The sequence below is a fragment of the Pleurodeles waltl genome, chromosome 7 (genome assembly GCF_031143425.1).
Source record: "Pleurodeles waltl isolate 20211129_DDA chromosome 7, aPleWal1.hap1.20221129, whole genome shotgun sequence".
Classification (NCBI taxonomy): domain Eukaryota; kingdom Metazoa; phylum Chordata; class Amphibia; order Caudata; family Salamandridae; genus Pleurodeles; species Pleurodeles waltl.
Genome location: NC_090446.1, coordinates 1,254,775,804 through 1,254,791,018, shown reverse-complemented (window position 1 = coordinate 1,254,791,018; position 15,215 = coordinate 1,254,775,804). Strand labels below are relative to the sequence as shown.

The following is a 15,215-nucleotide window of genomic DNA, read 5'->3' as shown; positions in this document are numbered from 1 at the left end:
CTACAGTGCTCACTCAGATCAGGTGAGGGAGATTTTGAAACGATATTGCCATCTGGTGAGAACAGACAGGGTGATTGGCCAGATTGTAAGCCCACATCCAAGGATAACATACAGGAAAGGCAGTTCCCTACAGGACATGCTTGTGCGTAGTTATCAGATGAAAGATAGGGAGACTTTCCTAGGTAAGCAACAAGGTTTCTTTAAATGTTCAAAATGCAAGGCCTGCAAAAACAGTGTGAATTGTAAAACATACTCATTACCCACAGGACAGGAAGTCAGTATTAAAAGATTATTGAATTGTAATTCTGATTTTGCTATTTATGTGATCACCTGCCCATGTGGGCTTCGACGTGAGAAGTACAATTTTTCCTATAAAGAAACGTATTTTGGAACATTGGCGTCCCATCAAAAACAATGATGTTTTCTTATCCGGTGGCCCACCACTGCAATTTGGTACATAAAGGAAAAATAGAAAAAAATAAATTTTTTAGGATTGACAAGCTGCAGCCAACTCCAAGAGGGGGTGATAGGGAACGGATCCTGAGAAGAATGGAATCCGAGTGCATAATCCAACTCAACAGCAGACATCCGTGGGGATTGAGGAACTTTATGTTCATATAGGTTAATCCTTATAATATTTAAATAGTGTCACAATTGATTTTTATTGGAATCACAGATGGGATTATGCTAATGTTAGGTTGGTTGGGGGTTTGGGGATTATTTATGACTTGCATTTGATTGTTGGCCTGTACTCCCGAGAAAATTTACAAATAAGATTTGAATTTGATGGAGTGTATTTAGTAAATACTATAAGTGTCAGATGGTTAACAAATGGCCACTTAGCCAGACATTGTGATGGCTATTATGTCATGCAGTTTGTTATATTTTGTTAAAAAATAAAAAAATATTTGAGAATTGAACCTTGAAGGCAGAATTTTGAAATTCATATGATGATTGATTTAGATACCTGTACCATACATAGGACTTTGGTTTATTGAGATTTTTCTGTTGTTTTTCCATGGTATTTCCTTTATACAATGTCTAGGAAAACAAAGGGTATATTTTCTAAGGGAGAGGTGGCCTCTGTAATGATCTGGGCTAATGAAGAAGACCGCAACAGTTGAAATGCGTAGCCATCGCAAGCTGACAATTTGTTTTCATTGAAAGACTGTAACAGCCAGAATTAAATACTCAAGTTGTTTGGAATGGAGAAAGTCTGATTATTTAGTTTATTGTACAAATATATACATATATATATGTTACTCTTCCCAAAGGGGGAAATCACACTCTGGGAAACTATTGATTTTCTTTTCCTTTTATTTCACTACCCAAGTACACACCAATGTGTTTCGACTACAACAGTCTTGATCATGGCATGTTTAGTCCTTCGTTGTTTCTTCTTTTTATATCCTCCTTCCCATCTAGCCATAATGAGGCCTTATGGTAGTTGAAGTTCTATTTTGTCTTCATGTTTAAAAACAATATGTAAATTTTTTATTCTCATAATATTTCACTTTTTCTATCATTATTTTCATCTTCTTGTTGCAACATCTTCATATATAATGTATATTATCTTGTTCTCATCATGGTATATCAAGCTCTAAGTGGCTGTTTGTCATTCCGTTCATTACGTATAATTAGTGGAGTTAGATGATATGATGCTCTCAGATGGCTGATTGGGCAGTCTACCCCCATTATGGTATAATATGCTGTTGTATTTCGTCAAACAGTTTCCATCCAGGACATATTACATTTTTACTCATCCTTCGTCTGCATTGAGCCCAAAGGGCGTCCTTGTTTGGAGCCTTATAATGTACCTTGATTCCCATCTTCAGAGTGTTTGTTCTCTGTTGCCCCCTCTTTCAGTTTTTTCACATGGGCAGTGCCATAGTATTTCATACTTGTCCAGTTTTCTTCTGAATGTCGTAGACGATGTTTCGCTAGTGCATAACTAGTGTCTTTGTTTTGTACCTCTCTTATCCTAGAATTCGTTTTTTTTAGTTGGCATATTGTACTACCAACATACATTTTTCCACATATGCACTCAATAACATATATCACGTATTCAATTTCACAAGTGATCCTTTGGTTTATTTTTGTAAGTTTCCTAGTATTTTCTTCAAAGTGTACTTTATTAACTCCAATTTACAAGCTTTGAATGTGTTACACTTGAGAAAGCCATTGGTTTTATTTTTGCTAAGCCATATTTCTTTTGAAGGTGTTGAGAAGTGGCTTTTAATAAACATATTTTTCAGTAAGGGTGCTTTCTTATAAGTTATTGAGGGGTTTGTTCCAACTTTGTTTCCAATGTCCTGATCTTTGTATAGAAAGTTCCAATATCTCTTCAAAATATTTTGAATAGGCAAATCTTTACTATATTAGAATATTATTCTCATGTGTTCATTCTTCTTTTCATTTTTCTTTTTGTTCTGTATTAAGAGTGTGTTTCTTTTCATTTTGCTTGCTCTTTGCATTCCTTGATTTATATCACTCTTCTTGTAGCCTCTTTGTAAGAATTTTTGTCTCATTTTTCCATATTGAAATAACATCTCATCTTATATATATATATATATATATATATATATATATAATAAATAAACGTGTACTATATATAGACTTATGTATGTATTTATTTATATTTACCATTGGTTGGGATCTGATGGTCACGACATGCCCATACTTTTTTTAAATTAATGAAAAAATGTCCCTACTTTTTGTGAAAAGACAACCACCCTGGGTGGTTAATTCAGAGAGTTGAAATGCTTCTGGGGCAGACAGCTAAACAGCACATCCCGCCATCTAGTGTTGGGCTCGGAGTGTTACAAGTTGTTTTTCTTCGAAGAAGTCTTTTTCGAGTCACGAGATCGAGGGACTCCTCCCCTTTCGGCTCCATTGCGCATGGGCGTCGACTCCATCTTAGATTGTTTTCTTTCCGCCATCGGGTTCGGACGTGTTCCTTTTCGCTCCGCGTCTCGGTTCGGAAAGTTAGTTAAAATCTCGGAAAATTCGACGGTATTGTTTGCGTTCGTTATCGGGCTAGTTACAACAGATCGACACCGATTTCTGAAGAGCTCCGGTGGCCCTTCGGGGTTTTCGATTCCCCAGCGGGGCCTGCTCGGCCCGACCACGTGCGTCTTCAAGGCTAATGGAACGGACCCCATTCCGCTTCTGCCCCGAATGTCACAACAAGTATCCTTATACAGATCAGCATCTGGTCTGTAATTTGTGTTTGTCTCCAGAACACAAAGAGGATACTTATGAGGCCTGTCGAGCGTTTCGGTCGAGGACGACCGAAGAGCAAGAAGACTACAAATGGCATCGGCGCTGACAGGACAACGACACTTGGAGGAAGAGGAAGAAACCTTCTCCATAGCGGATTCGGACTCGGACGAGATCCATCCCGAACAGAAGCCGAAAACCGTGAGTAAGACGTCACAACACAAAACTCGCGGAAAAACCGCTAAAGCCCAGGGGACGCCACCGCCAGCAGGCCATGGCTTAATCCGAAAAATAGGTGACCGACCATCGGCACCGAAAAAGGGCACGCATGTGTCGAAGTCATCCGACTCCAGTCGAGATACCGGCACAGAGCAGACTCGACCCCGAGACACCGGGCAGAGCAATCTCGACACCGAGAGGGCGGCACCGAAATGAGTCGGCATCGAGAGATCAGTATGCCGAAAATTTAAAAAGTGTCTTCGGAGCCGAAAAAGACTGCCAAAAAAGTTTCCATACCGAAACATCCGGCCTCAGAACCGAAATCGAGTTCCTACACCAAGGAACAGGGCCTGTCCTCACAGATGCAAGGACACAGATTCGGACAGGAACTAGAGGCAGTGGAGCCAGATTACACTCAAAGAAGGCTCCACATTCAAAAGGACACAGTGAAGATCAGTACTTTCCCTCCAATATGAATGAAAAGAAAACTTGCCTTCCAAGAGAAAGACAAGCAGCCGCAGGCAAAGGTGGCAAGACAAGTGACTCCGCCACCATCTCCACAACGCTCACCACAACTCTCACCAGTAGCCACTCCACCAATGATGCAGTCCCCAACTCACACAGGGATGAGTCAGGATGATCCCGACGCATGGGATCTTTATGATGTGCCTGTATCTGATAACAGTCCCGACTGTTATCCAGCGAGACCGTCACCACCTGAGGACAGCACTGCCTACACACAGGTGGTGTCAAGAGCAGCGGCGTTTCATAATGTCACTCTGCACGCAGAACCTATAGAGGATGACTTTCTCTTTAATACACTGTCGTCTACACATAGCCAGTACCAGAGTCTCCCTATGTTACCAGGAATGCTCAAACACTCCAAACAAGTATTTCAGGAGCCTGTGAAGGGCAGGGCCATAACTCCAAGGGTGGAGAAAAAATACAAAGCGCCACCAACAGACCCTGTGTACATCACACAGCAATTAACACCAGACTCAGTGGTAGTAGGGGCAGCTCGTAAAAGGGCGAACTCACACACCTCAGGAGATGCCCCACCTCCAGACAAAGAAAGTCGCAATTTCGACGCTGCGGGGAAAAGGGTTGCAGCACAGGCAGCCAACCAATGGCGCATTGCCAACTCACAGGCATTGCTGGCGAGATATGATAGGGCTCATTGGGATGAAATGCAACATTTCATAGAACACCTGCCCAAAGAGTTCCAAAAAAGACCACAACAAGTGGTGGAGGAAGGCCAGAGTATCTCGAACAATCAGATACGTTCAGCAATGGATGCAGCCGACACAGCTGCTAGGACTGTAAATACAGCAGTGACCATACGGAGGCACGCATGGCTAAGAACCTCAGGATTCAAGACGGAAATACAACATGCAGTCCTGAATATGCCATTTAACGGACAGCAGTTGTTTGGGCCGGAGGTGGACACTGCCATAGAAAAACTTTAAAAGGACACAGATACGGCCAAAGCCATGGGCTCACTCTACTCCCCACAGAGCAGAGGCACATTTCGGAAAACACATTTTCAAGGGGGGTTTCGGGGACAGAGCACAGAACCCTCACCCTCACAAACAAGACCCACTTATCAAAGTCAATATCAGCGGGAAGTTTTAGGGGACAAAACAGAGGAGGACAGTTCCCAAAGAGTAGAGGGAAGTTCCAGAGCCCCAAAACTCCACAAAATAAACAGTGACTTCAACGTCACAAATCCCCAACACATGACACCAGTGGGGGGAGACTAACCAATTTCTACAACAACTGGGAAGAAATAACTACAGACACGTGGGTCCTAGCCATTATCCAGCATGGTTATTGCATAGAATTTCTTCAATTCCCTCCAAATGTCCCACCGAAAACACACAACATGTCCAAACAACACATGGATCTCTTACAACTGGAGGTCCAAGCGTTGTTGCAAAAAGAGGCAATAGAGCTAGTACCAATTCATCAGAAAGGAACAGGAGTTTACTCCCTGTACTTTCTCATACCCAAAAAAGACAATACTCTCAGACCTATACTAGATCTCAGAACATTAAACATATATATCAAATCAGATCACTTTCACATGGTGACACCTCAAGACGTGATCCCATTGCTCAAACAACAAGACTACATGACAACACTAGACCTCAAGGATGCGTATTTCCATATACCTATACATCCTTCCCACAGAAAGTACTTAAGGTTTGTAATCCAAGGGGTACATTACCAGTTCAAAGTGTTGCCATTCGGGATAACAACAGCACCAAGAGTTTTTACAAAATGCCTGGCAGTGGTGGCAGCTCAGATCAGAAGGCAGCAAATACATATGTTCCCGTACCTAGACGATTGGTTAATCAAAACCAATACGCAAGAACGGTGTTCACAACACACAAAGTATGTTATAGAAAGCCTTCACAAGCTAGGTTTCTCACTCAACTACAACAAATCACACCTACAGCCGTGTCACATACAACAATACTTAGGAGCAACCATCAACACAACAGAAGGGATTGCCACTCCAAGTCCACAAAGGGTACAGGCATTTCAGAACGTAAGACAAGCCATGCACCCAAATCAAAATGTACAGGTAAAATTAGTGATGAAACTACTAGGCATGATGTCCTCATGCATAGCCATTGTCCCAAACGCAAGATTGCAAATGTGGCCCTTACAACAGTGCCTATCATCACAATGGTCACAAGCACAGGGTAAACTTCAAGATCTAGTGTTCATAGACCGCCAAACATACACCTCGCTTCAATGGTGGAACACTATAAATTTAAACAAAGGGCGGCCTTTTCAAGACCCAGTGCCTCAATACGTAATCACAACGGATGCCTCCATGATAGGGTGGGGAGCACACCTCAACCAACACAGCATCCAAGGACAATGGGACACTCAGCAGAGACAGTTTCACATAAATCACTTAGAACTCCTAGCAGTATTTCTAGCACTGAAAGCATTTCAACCTATAATAACCCACAAACACATTCTTGTCAAATAAGACAACATGACAACGATGTATTATCTGAACAAACAGGGAGGAACACACTCGACACAGTTGTGTCTCTTAGCACAGAAAATATGGAATTGGGCGATTCACAACCACATTCATCTAATAGCGCAGTTCATACCTGGAATTCAAAAACAGTTAGCAGACAATCTCTCTCGGGATCATCAACAGATCCACGAATGGGAAATTCATCCCCAAATACTAAAGACTTACTTCCAAAGGTGGGGAACACCGCAAATAGACCTATTTGCAACAAAAGAAAACGCAAAATGCCAAAACTTCGCATCTACAGGGAGTGCAGAATTATTAGGCACATGAGTATTTTGACCACATCATCCTCTTTATGCATGTTGTCTTACTCCAAGCTGTATAGGCTCGAAAGCCTACTACCAATTAAGCATATTAGGTGATGTGCATCTCTGTAATGAGAAGGGGTGTGGTCTAATGACATCAACACCCTATATCAGGTGTGCATAATTATTAGGCAACTTAACAAAAAACAAATATATACCCATTTCAATTATTTATTATTACCAGTGAAACCAATATAACATCTCAACATTCACAAATATAAATTTCTGACATTCAAAAACAAAACAAAAACAAATCAGTGACCAATATAGCCACCTTTCTTTGCAAGGACACTCAAAAGCCTGCCATCCATGGATTCTGTCAGTGTTTTGATCTGTTCACCATCAACATTGCGTGCAGCAGCAACCACAGCCTCCCAGACACTGTTCAGAGAGGTGTACTGCTTTCCCTCCTTGTAAATCTCACATTTGATGATGGACCACAGGTTCTCAATGGGGTTCAGATCAGGTGAACAAGGAGGCCATGTCATTAGATTTCCTTCTTTTATACCCTTTCTTGCCAGCCACGCTGTGGAGTACTTGGACGCGTGTGATGGAGCATTGTCCTGCATGAAAATCATGTTTTTCTTGAAGGATGCAGACTTCTTCCTGTACCACTGCTTGAAGAAGGTGTCTTCCAGGAACTGGCAGTAGGACTGGGAGTTGAGCTTGACTCCATCCTCAACCCGAAAAGGCCCCACAAGCTCATCTTTGATGATACCAGCCCAAACCAGTACTCCACCTCCACCTTGCTGGCGTCTGAGTCGGACTGGAGCTCTCTGCCCTTTACCAATCCAGCCACGGGCCCATCAAGACTCACTCTCATTTCATCAGTCCATAAAACCTTAGAAAAATCAGTCTTGAGATATTTCTTGGCCCAGTCTTGACGTTTCAGCTTGTGTGTCTTGTTCAGTGGTGGTCGTCTTTCAGCCTTTCTTACCTTGGCCATGTCTCTGAGTATTGCACACCTTGTGCTTTTGGGCACTCCAGTGATGTTGCAGCTCTGAAATATGGCCAAACTGGTGGCAAGTGGCATCGTGGCAGCTGCACGCTTGACTTTTCTCAGTTCATGGGCAGTTATTTGCGCCTTGGTTTTTCCACACGCTTCTTGCGACCCTGTTGACTATTTTGAATGAAACGCTTGATTGTTCGATGATCACGCTTCAGAAGCTTTGCAATTTTAAGAGTGCTGCATCCCTCTGCAAGATATCTCACTATTTTTTACTTTTCTGAGCCTGTCAAGTCCTTCTTTTGACCCATTTTGCCAAAGGAAAGGAAGTTGCCTAATAATTATGCACACCTGATATAGGGTGTTGATGTCATTAGACCACACCCCTTCTCATTACAGAGATGCACATCACCTAATATGCTTAATTGGTAGTAGGCTTTCAAGCCTATACAGCTTGGAGTAAGACAACATGCATAAAGAGGATGATGTGGTCAAAATACTAATTTGCCTAATAATTCTGCACTCCCTGTAGGTACCCACAGGCTCACTCTCAGGGCAATGCGTTATGGATGAATTGGTCAGGGATATTTGCATACGCTTTTCCCCCTCTCCCACTCCTTCCATATCTAGTAAACAAATTGAGTCAAAACAAACTCAAACTCATACTAATAGCACCAACTTGGGCACGACAACCTTGGTACATAACACTACTAGACCTCTCAGTAGTGCCCCATATCAAACTACCAAACAGACCAGATCTTTTAACTCAACACAAACAACAGATCAGACACCCAAATCCAGCATCGCTGAATCTAGCAATTTTGCTCCTGAAGTCTTAGAATTTGGGCATCTAGACCTTACACAAGAATGTATGGAGGTCATAAAACAAGCTAGAAAACCAACCACAAGACATTGCTATGCAAATAAGTGGAAAATATTTGTTTATTACTGCCATAATAATCACATTCAACCATTACACACATCTGCTAAAGACATCGTAAGTTACCTACTACACTTACAAACGTCAAAGTTGGCTTTTTCATCCATAAAAATACATCTCACCGCAATTTCAGCTTATCTGCAAATTACGCACTCAACTTCATTATTCAGGGTCCCAGTCATAAAAGCATTTATGGAGGGTCTGAAAAGAATTATCCCACTAAGAACACCACCAGTTCCTTCGTGGAATCTCAACATAGTCTTAACACGACTTATGGGTCCACCTTTTGAACCCATGCACTCATGTGAGATACAGTACTTAACATGGAAAGTAGCATTTCTGATAGCTATCACATCTCTCAGAAGAGTAAGTGAAATACAAGCATTTACTATACAAGAACCCTTTATTCAGATACATAAACATAAAGTAGTTCTACGAACAAATCCTAAAATCTTACCTAAGGTCATATCACCGTTCCACTTAAATCAAACAGTGGAACTCCCAGTATTCTTTCCAGAACCAGATTCTGTAGCTGAGAGAGCATTACATACATTAGACATTAAAAGGGCACTAATGTACTACATAGATAGAACAAAACAAATTTGCAAAACAAAACAATTGTTTGTTGCATTCCAAAAACCTCATACAGGGAATCCAATATCCAAACAAGGCATTGCCAGATGGATAGTTAAGTGTATTCAAACCTGTTATATAAAAGCAAAAAGAGAACTGCCTATTACACCAAAGGCACACTCAACTAGAAAGAAAGGTGCTACCATGGCCTTTCTAGGAAACATACCAATGACTGAAATCTGTAAGGCAGCCACATGGTCTACGCCTCATACATTTACCAATCATTACTGCGTGGATGTGTTAACAACACAGCAAGCCACAGTAGGACAAGCAGTATTACAGACAAACAACTTCAAATACTACAGGCTGAACCACCGCTTTTGGGGAGATAACTGCTTACTAGTCTATGCACAGCATGTGTATCTGCAGCTACATATGCCATCAAACAGAAAATGTCACTTACCCAGTGTACATCTGTTCGTGGCATGAGACGCTGCAGATTCACATGCGCCCTCCCACCTCCCCGGGAGCCTGTAGCCGTTTTAAGTTCAGAAAAAAATTAGACTTGTACATTTGTAAATTTGTAAATATATCACTTTTAAACACATTATGTACATACATATTTACTCCATTGCATGAGCACTATTACTAGATACACAACTCCTACCTCACCCTCTGCGGGGAAAACAATCTAAGATGGAGTCGACGCCTTGCGCAATGGAGCCGAAAGGGGAGGAGTCCCTCGATCTCGTGACTCGAAAAAGACTTCTTCGAAGAAAAACAACTTGTAACACTCCGGGCCCAAAACTAGATGGCGGGATGTGCACAGCATGTGAATCTGCAGCGTCTCATGCCACGAACAGATGTACACTGGGTAAGTGACATTTTCTATATATGTATATATATATATATATATATATATATATATATATATAATAAATAAACGTGTACTATATATAGACTTATGTATGTATTTATTTATATTTACCATTGGTTGGGATCTGATGGTCACGACATGCCCATACTTTTTTTAAATTAATGAAAACAATTTCCCTACTTTTTGTGAAAAGACAACCACCCTGGGTGGTTAATTCAGAGAGTTGAAATGCTTGTGGGGCAGACAGCTAAACTGGCCTTCTTGCCCGGGTGCCTACTTGTGCTCAACTGGCCAATCTGCAAACGGAAAGGATGCTTGGAAGCCGGTATTGGCTTTAGTTGATGGAATCACATGAAGCTTTGTTATAACACAGTTTTATTTTTTTAAGTGGTATTGCAAGAGAGTTACCTGCTGGGTTGTCAAGTGTTTGCTTTTAACGGAGAGTTATGAAAAAATTTGCACTACCCACATTCGGGGTATTTATAAAAATCTATGTTTTAGAAGCACATTTTGTAGCAGGCTGTCTGATACTATGTGTAATACAAGTTTAAAATAATATTCACAGTGGGTTCTGACAAAGACTGGGATCTCACAGTGCTAAACACACGTCACTATTCCCCATTGCACCAAGCAGGATTCAATTCTGTGGCTCTCTGGGTACACAAAAAGACCTCTGCAGTGTATTAACTAAGAGATGTTTCATAATGTACAATATTGCATTTCCCACCGATTAACTTAACTTGGAATTCTGTGGCAGAAAATACCAAACATGCGCAGGGTTGATCAATTAATGTGACAAAAGAATTCCAGTTATAAATTTACAGTGCCAATAGCTCCAACTCACCTAAGTAGGAGACCTATTGCAATGCAAATGCTTGTTCTATAATTAGCTGCAGCCTCTGTGTGACCTTCCATTTGTGATGTTCCCCTGTAGAGGAAATCGCAGATATAACAGAGCAACTAGGAGAAGGTGGAAAAAGCGTACATGAACTTCAGAAATCAAAGAAAAAACTAGAAATGGAAAAGGAAGAGCTACAAGTTGCTTACGAAGAAGCTGAATCAGCCTTAGAGGTACCTTAATACTAAACATTAAAATCTTCTAACTGATATGTATATTTTTGAAAATAAGAATATCACATGTACCTCATTGACTCAATGTTTGGTAATACATGATTAAAACACATTTTTGGCAAATATAAACTCATTTCAATTTGAGGCAGCAATGAAAATAATTTTATTTTATTTGACACATTTGTCTTGTTTGTCTGGCACAGACCAGCATTAGGCATTAAGCGCTGGAACACTTTACACAATACAACATACATTGCACCCAAGATTGTAGTGGCATACATTTTAACTCAATTTTCTGGGCCTTTCCCTGATATACTTTAGGGGGGTTGACATGCCTGGCATCTATCAGGGGAAACCAGCAAGTGTTTGGGATAAGTAATACAAATGTAAAGGTTTTGATTGGATCAGAATTTAGCTATGAACTTGTAATCAGGGCATAAGTGGTACAGTAATTCCACATGACTAATGCAAGCGTATTGATACTACAGCTAGTGGTAATTTTTAGATGGGGAAATACCTACCAGTACCTAATGGGACTTTCATAATCCCCTATAAAATGGGAAGTTACCATGGGAATCAGTTGTATTGCGTTGGATTTGCACAATCATCATTGACTCAAAACATTTGAAACTACAGTTAAAGTGAAGTAATGGTTACATATACAAATCTTAAAAACAATACTATTTACAAATTATGGTTAGGTAAACTAACAATATCTTACTTCTCCATTATGCCCTGTGTGTGACCTCATCTAGAATAATACTCATGGCATGGCTAAAAGACATCTGAAGCATTAAAAACATTTTATTAATATTTTATTACAATCCACTTGTGGCTTTTTTCAATAGATGACTTGAACTTTGTTTGTGTAACTTTTATTTTTTTCAAAATCTGTAGCTAAATTACTTGCAAAGAACCTCTTGTGATATTTCTTATGGTGATGGGCTAAAAATGTAGAGATTACTCTCTGCTTTTCTTCAGCTGAGTATATGTTTTACTTTGTGCAGTAGGCTACAAACATATTCAGTTAAGGAACAGTCTCTTCTTCCTATGTTTTCAGGACTTCACCATACACTGTCCCTTCCTCCTCTCCTTGTTGTCTGTTTTGCCTGGCAAAACCCATTTGGCTAATTTGCTCTCAGATGGTGTATTATTCCTCTGGTGCCAATTGAGTAAAGACCACTGTGGCCAGATTTAATGGAAAATGATGGTGAACGGCACTGCACTAAATTTGGCAGCATCGTGCACCGTCATTTTCAAAACGCAGGGATGCACCGCATTTATTAAAATATGGTGCACCCCTGTGTTTCCCCCTGCGCCGGCACAAAATTTGCTGCCGTGCGCCAACGTATCCACCCTTGCACCATAGTGCAAGGATGGCTGCGTTGAGGGGAAGATTGTTTTTGTGCAGGAAGAAATACCTTCCTGCACAAAAACATTCCTAAATAGTGATTTTCGTTTTCTATGTGTGCTGCAAAATGCCACTCTAACGCCACTCCTACGGGTGGCGTTAGATTTTGAGGCTGCCTCAGGTTTACAAAAACTTGTAAATCTCAGGCAGCGTCAAAATGCAATTGGTGCTGCTGTGGTACACCCACGGCAACACCCATTGCACGCCCCTTCCACGCAAAGTATTGGGGCCATGAACATGGGCAGGGCATAGCTCCACTGGAGCGTCACGAAAAGTGTTGATCAGTTGGCTCTAGGGGCTCCTAAATATATCCCTTGGTTTCACAAAGTTTTTGCAATTTTTTTCTCTCTCATTCACCTTCTTACCTTGGCAGTAAGTAAAATGTTTCTACGCTTGAGACTTCTGTCTAGATGGATGCTTGCTTCCTCTTAACATCAACCACATCGTCATCTTGAAACTCTGTTGAAGTAGCTTTTGAACTGAATCATGCTGTTTCTGAGCTCCACTGACTCTGTTCTTGGGAAATTTTTCTTATAAAGTTTTTGAGCAGCACTACTCTGAATATCATTCTGTTTTCTGGTTAGACATGGATAGAAAAATGTGTCCTCCGAACGATGGGATCTGTCATTTTAGAGGCTATGAACTTGTGTTTTTTAAAAGTGTGCAGTTTGTAATTCATCAGATCCCTCATTTCTGGCTTCTTGCTTCTTATTGATTTACAGGTCCTCTACAGATCTACCAATAGACATAACACTTTCAAACCGCATGTCTTATTTTTGGGTTCATGGTTCTTGCACAATTGCTGAAGTGGCACATGTATGTTCAGAAAACAGCTAATCAAAACACAAGTTCTAAAAACTATGTAACTTAAAAAAAAAAAAAAAATTGTGTTTGGTATTCAAATAAATCGTAACAAATTATTTGAAAGTAGGTTTCTCCAAATACAACAGAACAATCACAGATGTGATGTCACATTTCAATTGTTGCACATTTTAAGCCTTTTGGGATTTGTGGAACTGGTAAACAATACTGTGAAACCAAGTTGTGCCAGATCCACCCATGACTTTTTTTTGATCTGCGGATCCTCTAATCATTATGGACCATGGCAGATGTTTGATTGGTTCCTGACAATATATTGTTCCACATTCAAACAATTCATTGATATCTGGCACAGTTAACTGGACTCCTTGCTATTGCACAGTCCCGGAGCAGGAGATTGTACAGTTTTGTGGCTGTTGATGACTTTTTTGGGTAAACAACACTTTTTGTACTTTTACAATGGTCTCTGATCAAGAAGAGCATGAGACGAAAATCCAGAGACAGACACACAAGAAGAAAATTAAATGAAGAACTGGAAAATATTCATGATTAGGGTTCTAAGTCACCACTAGATTATAACATTTCGCAGTTCGACCTTCTGAAATGAAAATTGTCCTTGAAATACGTAACTTTCACTTTTGTGCTAGAGGAAGCGGAGCAGGGACAACACAGAGAAATATAGCTTTAGAACCTAATCCATGCACAAGCATTTTAATGCATCACATGAACAACAGTTCAATGCTGAGAAGAGCAAGAGGTACAGAATTCTGTACAAGGCAAATTTTCCTGTGGCATTTAATGTGATTCGTCTTCCTGATAAATATGTCTTGACATTGGTCTTCATCTAGCTGTAACTGTAATTCCCACTCCAAAACCTTTGGGAATGTAGGCCTCTGCTTCTCTCATTTTACCAGTAAGACTTGTAAATGGCACGTGTGGTAGCCCCTGGATACCCTAGACACCACTCCACCACAGTAATTCCCCTTCTTGTTTCTTGTGTTACCTCCGGTTGCAGGATCCATCCAGTACCTAAAAATATGAAGAGGGACAAGACAAGAAATAGTGTTATTGTCCAAAAACAAATGCAGAGGTATAACACAAAGATCAGCTTAATACTTCGAAAAGGGGAAAACGCCTTTCGATGGAGTATCCACATAGCACCCAAGAACCTCGCTACAGCAATTCCGAGTACTGAGAAGGCACCTGCAGAACACAGTCAAGTTTCCGTCAGAACCGCCAATGTGGACGGACCGCTGTTGCCGGCAGAAGGTCTCTTCAGGCCGATGGTCAGACAGTTCCCATTCAACCACATTATGAGGTTGCACACTGCCTTGACTTCCGGGGCGGTCCAACAGTTGTGAAAACCGTGGTGAAACAAATAAAAAAAAGGAAGCACCCACCTTCTGGAACACAGGCACATCCGTAGGCGTCATGGCATGTGGATTGCAAGTCTTTCCAATGCTCCTGCTGGCCATTGACATCCAGGACCAGCGATGCCAAAATAGACACCAGCCATAAGTACCCCATCCTAGCATACACTGGAGGGAAGGACATTAATACACACACCCGCAGAAACTCACAGTAACCATACATACATTTTCAAGGAAAGCCAGGATAAGCTATGTAGCATCAACACCAACGGTGCCATTTTAGCTAAATAGTATTGTAAATATAAAAAACTGTCATGACAACAACTATATACAAAATGCCACAAGGGCCAGTGCTTCATTGTCCAAATGTCCTGAGCACACTGGGCATGTGAGGACTGTCCAAC

At 41.0% G+C, this 15,215-nt stretch overlaps 1 protein-coding gene across 5 annotated transcripts in view; it reads left to right on the top strand.

Moving 5' to 3' along the window:
• Positions 1-15,215, top strand: part of LOC138246140 (myosin-16-like) — an 838,653-nt gene that overhangs the window by 701,796 nt on the left and 121,642 nt on the right. For all 5 annotated transcript variants that reach the window (XM_069200412.1, XM_069200413.1, XM_069200414.1 and 2 more), the window contains one exon: positions 11,075-11,211. In XM_069200412.1, the coding sequence (XP_069056513.1) occupies positions 11,075-11,211 (137 nt within the window). The remainder of the gene's footprint in view (positions 1-11,074; positions 11,212-15,215) is intronic.